This window comes from Salvelinus sp. IW2-2015, unplaced genomic scaffold, assembly GCF_002910315.2.
Source record: "Salvelinus sp. IW2-2015 unplaced genomic scaffold, ASM291031v2 Un_scaffold2762, whole genome shotgun sequence".
In the NCBI taxonomy this organism is placed as follows: domain Eukaryota; kingdom Metazoa; phylum Chordata; class Actinopteri; order Salmoniformes; family Salmonidae; genus Salvelinus; species Salvelinus sp. IW2-2015.
In genome coordinates this window covers 234,293-243,650 of record NW_019944065.1, presented here as the reverse complement: position 1 = coordinate 243,650, position 9,358 = coordinate 234,293, and the positions used below count along the sequence as shown (strand labels likewise).

Here is a 9,358-nt window from a genome sequence, read left to right as displayed (position 1 = left end):
AAAGAAAGGAGAGGAGGTATGGTGACAGAGGAGAGGAGTATGTGACAGAAGGAAGGAGAATGTGACAGAGTAAGATAAGGAGAGGAGGTATGTACAGAAGGAGAGGAGGTATGTGACAGAAGGAGAGGAGGAATGTGACAGAGTAGATAAGGAGAGGAGGTATGTGACAGAAGGAGAGGAGGAATGTGACAGAAGAGAGAGAGGATGTGACAGAGTGATAAGGAGAGGAGGTATGACAGAAGGAGAGGAGGAATGTGACAGAAGAAGAGAAGAGTGGAAGGAATGTGACAGAGAAAGAGAAGGAGAGAAGGAATGTGACAGAAGGAGTTGAGGAATGTGACAGACAGAGGAATGTGACAGAGACAGAGAGGAGGAATGTGACAGAGACAGAGTGGAGGAATGTGACAGAGTAAGTAAGGAGAGGAGGAATGCAACAGAGAGGGAGGAATGCGACAGAGAAAGAGAAGAGAGGAGGATTGCAACAGAGAGAGGAGGAATGCGACAGAGAAAGAGAAGGAGAGGAGGAATGTGACAGAGGAGGAGGAATGTGACAGAGGAGGAGGAATGTGACAGAAAGAGAGGAGGAGGAATGTGACAGAGGAGAGGAATGTGAAAGAGAAGATTTTGGAATGTGACAGTGAAGAGAAAGAGAGGAGGAATGTGAAGAGAGAGAGGAGGAATGTGACAGAGAGGAGGAGGAATGGAAGAGAAGGGGAAAGGAATGTGACAGAGAAAGAGAAGGAGAGGAGATGTGACAGAGAGGAGGAATGTGACAGAGGAGGAGGAGGAATGTGACAGAGGAGGAGGAGGAATGTGACAGAAAGAGGAGGAGAATGTGACAGAAAAGAGAGGAGGAGGAATGGACAGAGACAGAGAAAGAGAGGAGGAGAAGAGGAGGAGGAATGTGACAGAGAGGAGGAGGAATGTGACAGAGGAGGAGAGGAAGTGACAGAGAAAGGAAGGAAGGAGAGGGGATGTGACAGAGGGGGAGGAATGTACAGAGGAGGAGGAGGAATGTGACAGAGAGAGAGGATGTGACAGAGAAGGAGAAGGAGAGGAGGAATGTGACAGAGGAGGAGGATTGACAGAGGAGGAGGAGGAATGTGACAGAGAGGAGGAGGAGAATGTGACAGAAAGAGAGAGGAGGAATGTACAGAAAGAGAGAGAGGAGAATGTACAGAAAGAGAGGAGGAGGAATGTGACAGAGACAGAGAAGAGAGGAGATGTGACAGAGAGAGGAAGAGAGGAGAGAATGTGACAGAGGAGGAGGAGAAGTGACAGAGAAAGAGAAGGAGAGGAGGAATGTGACAGAGGAGGAGGAGGAAGGTGACAGAGAAAGAGAAGGAGAGGAGGACTCTGTCACATTCCTCCTCTCCTTCTGTCACATTCCTTCTCTCCTTATCTTAATCTGTCACATACCTCCTCTCCTTCTTTGTCTCTGTCACATACCTGCTGTCTCCAGGAATATGGTTCAACATTCTCACTGGAATCAGCAAGTTTTCTGTCATAACAAATGTAAGTCTCGTGTGTGGGCGTGTGTGTTTATATATGTAGATAATTCATTATTTTGGTGAGATATCCTTTACTTTGTGTGTGTGGGCACGTGTGTGTGTGGGACGGAGAGATTTGAAATGTCTATTTCTTATTAAAACCTTTGTGATTGTAATGTTTACTAATGTTTCCCTTGTTTATTGTCTATTCCATTTGCTTTGGCAATCTCACCATATGTTTCCCATGCCACTAAATCCCTTTGAATTGAGAGAGAGGGAGAGAGAGAGAGAAAGAGACCTGGTATTCAGCTTGTCAGTCTGTTTGTTGCTCTTCTTCAGGCCTTTGTGATCTCATTCACTTCGGACTTCATTCCTCGGACGGTGTACCAGTACATGTACAGTCAGACTGGCAGCATGCACGGATTCACAGAACACTCCCTGTCCTACTTTAACGTGTCCAACTTTGAGGCTGATTCCTCCCCCTCCTCTACACTATTTACTGGAGTCACCATATGCAGGTAAACATAACCTCTAATGCTGTTCTCTAACCTTGACCTCTAATGTCTCTGTCTATCAGATATAAAGACTACAGGGATCCACCATGGGGAGCTCAGCCATATTCCTTCTAACCTCTAACCCTGACCTCTGTCTCTCAGATATAAAGACTACAGGGATCCACCGTGGGGAGCTCAGCCATATTCCTTCTCTAAACAGTACTGGTCTGTCCTGGCAGCTCGATTGGCCTTTGTCATCTTCTTTCAGGTACAGACCACTGCTAACCCCTGACCCTAACCCCTGACCTCAGTATCAATCCAGCCCTGTCTTCTGACCCCAATCCCTGACTTCATCATCAATCCATATGGGGAAGGGGGCTGTATATGTTGTATCATAATGTAGCACCTTCCTGTTGAATAACCTGTTGAATAACCTGTTGTATCTAATGTAGAACCTTTCTGTTGAATAACCTGTTGAATCTAATGTAGAACCTTTCTGTTGAATAACCTGTTGTATCATAATGTAGAACCGTTCTGTTGAATAACCTGTTGTATCTAATGTAGAACCGTTCTGTTTGTCACGTTCGTTGAAATGAGCGGACCAAGGCGCAGCGTGCATAGAATTCCACATGTTTATTTAAATGAAACTCGCCAACAAAAACAATAAACAGCAAACGAGACGTAGCGACTGGAGTGCTCACAGGCAGCTACACAAACACAAGATCCCACAAACTAAAGGTGGAAAAAAGGCTGTCTAAGTATGATCCCCAATCAGAGACAACGATAGACAGCTGCCTCTGATTGGGAACCATACCCCGGCCAACAAAGAAATAGAAAAACTAGAATGCCCACCCAAATCACACCCCGACCTAACCAAATAGAGAAATAAAAAGGCTCTCTAAGGTCAGGGCGTGACACAATACTCTGGGAGAAAAAGGTGTAGATTCACTACTCTGGGAGAAAAAGGTGTAGATTCACTACTCTGGGAGAAAAAGGTGTAGATTCACTACTCTGGGAGAAAAAAGGTGTAGATTCACTACTCTGGGAGAAAAAGGTGTAGATTCACTTACTCTGGGAGAAAAATGTGAGCAGAACGCGGCAGATTTTTAAGCCTTCACAGAAGGCAGGAATTGTGGTCGCAGGCAGGCAATGGTCAAACACATAGGCAATGGTCAAACACAGGTAGGCAATGGTCAAACACAGGTAGGCAATGGTCAAACACAGGTAGAAATGGTCAAACACAGGTAGGCAAATGGTCAAACACAGGTAGGCAATGGTCAAACACAGGTAGAAATGGTCAAACACAGGTAGGCAATGGTCAAACACAGGTAGGCAATGGTCAAACACAGGTAGAAAATGGTCAAACACAGGTAGGCAATGGTCAAACACAGGTAGGCAATGGTCAAACACAGGCAGGCAATGGTCAAACACAGGCAGGCAGTCAAACAAACAATACCTCACACCAAACAACAGAAAGAACTGAACTAAATAAGGAGCTGATGAGACCAGGTGAGAAACAAACATAGGTGAAATCAATGAACAAAAATGAAAGACAGGGCTACGTTCAGACACAACGAAACAGGGCTACGTTCCAGAACACAAAGAAACAGGGCTACGTTCCAGAACACAAAGAAACAGGGCTACGTTCCAGAACACAAAGAAACAGGGCTACGTTCCAGAACACAAAGAAACAGGGCTACGTTCCAGAACACAAAGAAACAGGGCTACGTTCCAGAACACAACGAAACAGGGCTACGTTCCAGAACACAACGAAACAGGGCTACGTTCCGAACACAACGAAACAGGGCTACGTTCCAGAACAAAAGAACAGGCTACGTTCCAGAACACAAAGAAACAGGGCTACGTTCCAGAACACAAAGAAACAGGGCTACGTTCCAGAACACAAAGAAACAGGGCTACGTTCCAGAACACAAAGAAACATGGCTACGTTCCAGAACACAAAGAAACAGGGCTACGTTCCAGAAACAACGAAACAGGGACGTTCCAGAACACAAAGAACAGGGCTACGTTCCAGAACACAAAGAAAAAGAACACAAGGTTGACTAAGAAAGAAAAGCAGAACCTTACACCTTTCTGTTGAAAAACCTGTTGTATCTAATGTAGAACCTTTGTTTTATCTAATATAGAATCTTCTGTTGAAAACCTGTTGTATCTTATGTAGAACTTTTCTGTTGGAAAAACTGTTCTGGTATATTTACTGTTTTTTTTGATTGCTTAAGCACGATTTTCAAAACAGGGCCCGTGTTTTCAAAACACTACACACAATTAGCACAACCACACACCCAATTAGCACAAAACACTACAGATCCTTTGCAAAATTAAACACTCTTGTAAAAACCTATACACTTCTTTTTAAAAACCACACTTTGTTACCATATGAAACACACACGTTTCACATTACTATACTCTGTTTGCACGAGTTACACTCTGCTGTGATAAACCTAAAACACTTTTAGCACTTCTACTTCCCTATGATTAGAGTAGGCTACTATCAACAAAGTACAAGTATAATGTCAATTCACCAAACACTACACAAGACCAATGTTGCAGACTGAAGAAACTCATTTATTTCTCAACACGCCCAAAATGTTGACATGGAGATTCATAATACTGTAACCAAACGTCACTTACGTATTTTTAAGTCAAAAAAAAAATCAACAAAATAACTAGACATTGTCTCTTCGCCTAGCTGGATCTGGCCAGAGAATTTCATCAACATCGCAGGCAATGTTGTCATTAGCAAGACACCTTGGAAAGAAACGTCTTGAATGACGAATCCATCCTTGCATTGCTGCTACCTCCATCTGGTCACAAGCCTCCTCCATGGCTTGGATGAGGGGTACCTCAGCCTGGAGACGGAGATCATATACCTTCCACCGCCATGTCGAGAAAAACTCTTCTATAGGGTTGAGGAATGGAGAGTATGGTGGAAGATATAGGACGGTGAAATGTGGATGTTGCTGAAACCAGTTCTGAACCAGAGCAGAGCGGTGGAAGACACATTGTCCCAGACAACAATGTATTGCATATGCGATTTGATTGTGCTGCTGTTATGTTGTGCAATTGGTCCAAGAATGTAAGTATGAGTCCTGTGTTGTAAGGGCCCATATGGGCATGGCGGTGGAGGACCCCATTCTGTGTAATGGCTGCACAGAGTGTTATATTACCCCCACGTTGCCTTGGGACATTGACTATAGCCCTGTGGCCAATGATGTTCTTCCCCTCCTTCGGTTTCTCGTCAGGTTGAACCCAGCCTCATCTACGTAAATGAACTCATGCTGGATCTCCTCTCCATCCATTCGTAAAACTCTCTGAAAAACAGTGTCAGGCGAAATTGTGTAGTTCAGTGTAGATCTAGTATACATATTACAGTACAGTAAAATATTATGAGACAGTATGCAAGATCACACTGCTAAAGTGAATACATACCTCTGCATAATCATGCCGCAGTCGTTTCACCCTTTCGGAATTGCGCTCGAAAGGCACTCGATAAATTTGCTTCATTTGAATATGTTTTTTTTTTAGGATGCGTGCCAGTGTTTGATGTTGAGACCTGATGGATATCGTTGAAAATGGCGTGGTTATTGACAATGTTAGCTTGGAGCTGCTTGAGTGTTATAGCATTGTTGGCCAAAACCATGTTTACTATCTCCCCTCTCTGCTGTTCTGTGAACATAGGAGGCCTTCCCCCTTGTCGTCCCTGAACCTCAATCCTATGTAGAAAAAAAAAACTGTATACAATAGTACAGTAATTTCACAGGAAAGGGTAACAGAAGTGCTGATAGTGCATAGAATACAGTACTGTAACAGAAGTGCTGATAGTGCATAGAATACAGTACTGTAACAGAAGTGCTGATAGTGCATAGAATACAGTACTGTAACAGAAGTGCTGATAGTGCATAGAATACAGTACTGTAAGCAGTTACTGAAACCGTGCAGATGTTTTTGATATGATGATATTTTTACAAATACCTTTTCCAGTCAATGTTCTCATCACACTTGCCACTGTATATCGGCTTAGATTTGGCTGTACTCGCAGTCCAGCCTCCCTCAGCGTCAGGCCGTGGTAGACAACGTTGGTCAACCAGTGTTGCGCGGATCTCATTTGTCAGATTCGGTCCTCTTTGAGCACCTTCTTGTCTTCCTCCTCCTCGTTCTCCTCGTCCTCCTCGTTCTCCTCGTCCTCCTCGTTCTCCTCGTTCTCTCCTCGTCCTCCTCTTTCTCCTCGTCGTCTCCTCCTCCTCTCGTCTTACTCTTTCTCTGACTCTTTCCATTGTGCTTGAAGACCGATGAACTCACCTGCTGCTTTTTATAGTGCTTATACACCTGATTGGGTGTCTACAATTAAGCAAACGAGTGTTTGCACACCTGATGACTGTGTTGAACCAATTGGTTGGACGGTGTGGTAATTTGACAGTCAGTGCTTTGGTATTGCAAGGACGTGACTTCATGATAGATTTTTGTGTGTAATGTATGTTAAGTGTGTTTAGTAGTGTTTTGCAAATCACTGTGTGTAGAGTTTTGCAACAAGTGTGAGGTTGACAATGTGCTTATAGTTGTGCAAATATGGGCTGATGTTTTGCTTCTTGAGTGTAAGGTTTTGCTAATAGTGTACTACTTTTAATTTTAGTGTGTAAGCAATCCAAAAAAACTGTAATTGATGAACCTTTCTGTTGTATCTAATGTTAGAAACCGTTCTGTTGTATCTAATGTAGAACCGTTCTGTTGTATCTAATGTAGAACCGTTCTGTTTGTATCTAATGTTAGAACCGTTCTGTTGTATCTAATGTGGAAACCGTTCTGTTGTATCTAATGTAGAACCGTTCTGTTGTATCTAATGTAGAACCGTTCTGTTTTATCTAATGTAGAACCGTTCGTTGTATCTAATGTAGAACCGTTCTGTTGTATCTAATGTAGAACCGTCTGTTGTATCTAATGTAGAACCGTTCTGATGTATTCTAATGTAGAACCGTTCTTTTGTATCTAATGTAGAACCGTCTCTGTTGTATCTAATGTAGAACCGTTCTGTTGTATCTAATGTAGAACCGTTCTGTTGTATCTAATGTAGAACCGTTCTGTTGTATCTAATGTAGAACCTGTCTGTTGTATCTAATGTAGAACCTGTCTGTTGTATCTAATGTAGAACCTGTCTGTTGTATCTAATATAGAACCTTTATGTTGTATCTAATGTAGAACCTGTTGTATCTAATATAGAACCTGATGGATCTAATGTTGTGCCTGTTGTATCTAATGTAGAACCTGTCTGTTGTATCTAATGTAGAACCTGTCTGTTGTATTTAATGTAGAACCTTTCTGTTGTATTTCATGGAGAACCTATGGTAATGGTTCTAATGTAGAACCTTTCTGTTGTATTTCATGTAGAACCTATGGTAATGGTTCTAATGTAGAACCTTTCTGTTGTATTTCATGTAGAACCTATGGTAATGGTTCTAATGTAGAACCTTTCTGTTGTAGAACCTGGCGATGTTCCTGAGCATGCTGGTGGCCTGGTTGATCCCTGACGTTCCTCGTTCTCTTAGAGAACAGGTCAGGAAAGAGAACATGTTGCTGATGGAGTTCCTTGTTCAGGATGAACAGGAAGCCCTACGCTCCAGACTTCCACACCACTCCCCCACACGACAACCTGCACAAACACATAACCCACACTCACACATTGACATAGTGGTGGAGGGGTCAGTGGGAGAAGAGGAGTCGGAGGAGGAGAAGATGGACAGATCAGGACAAACCCTGGACAACCCAGATAGTACTGACCCAGCAGAAGAAGGAGAAGAGGGGAAAGAAGAAGGGTCAGAAGAGCAGAGCGAAGGAGGAGAAGAGGGGAGAGAAGGAGCAGAAGGAGACAGAGGAGGAGAAGGGCCAGACCAGGAGGAAGTCTCCGTTGTGGATCTGGACTCTGTTATGGACCAGCTGTATCTGTCAGGTAATAACACTAACCCCTAATCCCTAGTTACCTGCTGTGTCTGTCAGGTAATAACACTAACCCCTGACCCCTAATCCATAGTTACTGCTGTATCTGTCAGGTAATAACACTACCCCTGACCCTAATCCCTAGTTACCTGCTGTATCTGTCAGGTAATAACACTAACCCTGACCCTAATCCATAGTTACTGCTGTATCTGTCAGGTAATAACACTAACCCCTGACCCTAATCCCTAGTTACCTGCTGTATCTGTCAGGTAATAACACTAACCCCTGACCCCTAATCCCTAGTTACCTGCTGTATCTGTCAGGTAATAACACTAACCCTGACCCCTAATCCATAGTTACCTGCTGTATCTGTCAGTAATAACACTAACCCCTACCCCTAATCCCTAGTTACCTGCTGTATCTGTCAGGTAATAACACTAACCCTGACCCCTAATCCTAGTTACCTGCTGTATCTGTCAGGTAATAACACTAACCCCTGACCCCTAATCCCTAGTTACCTGCTGTATCTGTCAGGTAATAACACTAACCCCTGACCCCTAATCCATAGTTACCTGCTGTATCTGTCAGGTAATAACACTAACCCTGACCCTAATCCCATAGTTACCTGCTGTATCTGTCAGGTAATAACACTAACCCCTGACCCTAATCCCTAGTTACCTGCTGTATCTGTCAGTAATAACACTAACCCTGACCCCTAATCCTAGTTACCTGCTGTATCTGTCAGGTAATAACACTAACCCCTGACCCTAATCCTAGTTACCTGCTGTATCTGTCAGGTAATAACACTAACCCCTGACCCCTAATCCATAGTTACCTGCTGTATCTGTCAGGTAATAACACTAACCCTGACCCCTAATCCTAGTTACCTGCTGTATCTGTCAGGTAATAACACTAACCCCTGACCCCTAATCCCATAGTTACCTGCTGTATCTGTCAGGTAATAACACTAACCCTGACCCTAATCCATAGTACCTGCTGTATCTGTCAGGTAATAACACTAACCCCTGACCCTAATCCCTAGTACCTGCTGTATCTGTCAGGTAATAACACTAACCCTGACCCTAATCCATAGTTACCTGCTGTATCTGTCAGGTAATAACACTAACCCCTGACCCCTAATCCCTAGTTACCTGCTGTATCTGTCAGGTAATAACACTAACCCTGACCCCTAATCCTAGTTACCCTGCTGTATCTGTCAGGTATAACACTAACCCCTGACCCCTAATCCTAGTTACCTGCTGTATCTGTCAGGTAATAACACTAACCCCTGACCCCTAATCCATCGTTACCTGCTGTATCTGTCAGGTAATAACACTAACCCCTGACCCCTATCCATAGTTACCTGCTGTATCTGTCAGGTAATAACACTAACCCCTGACCCCTAATCCTTAGTTACCTGCTGTT

General features: G+C 43.6%; 1 protein-coding gene across 1 annotated transcript in view; it reads left to right on the top strand.

The window, feature by feature from the left end:
- Window positions 1-9,358, top strand: part of LOC112074691 (anoctamin-2-like) — a gene marked incomplete at its 5' end in the record, with an annotated part of 65,136 nt that overhangs the window by 45,947 nt on the left and 9,831 nt on the right. Inside the window, 4 exons of the mRNA XM_070440628.1 lie at window positions 1,463-1,515; window positions 1,830-2,008; window positions 2,147-2,252; window positions 7,481-7,946. Coding sequence (XP_070296729.1) covers window positions 1,463-1,515; window positions 1,830-2,008; window positions 2,147-2,252; window positions 7,481-7,946 — 804 coding nt within the window. The remainder of the gene's footprint in view (window positions 1-1,462; window positions 1,516-1,829; window positions 2,009-2,146; window positions 2,253-7,480; window positions 7,947-9,358) is intronic.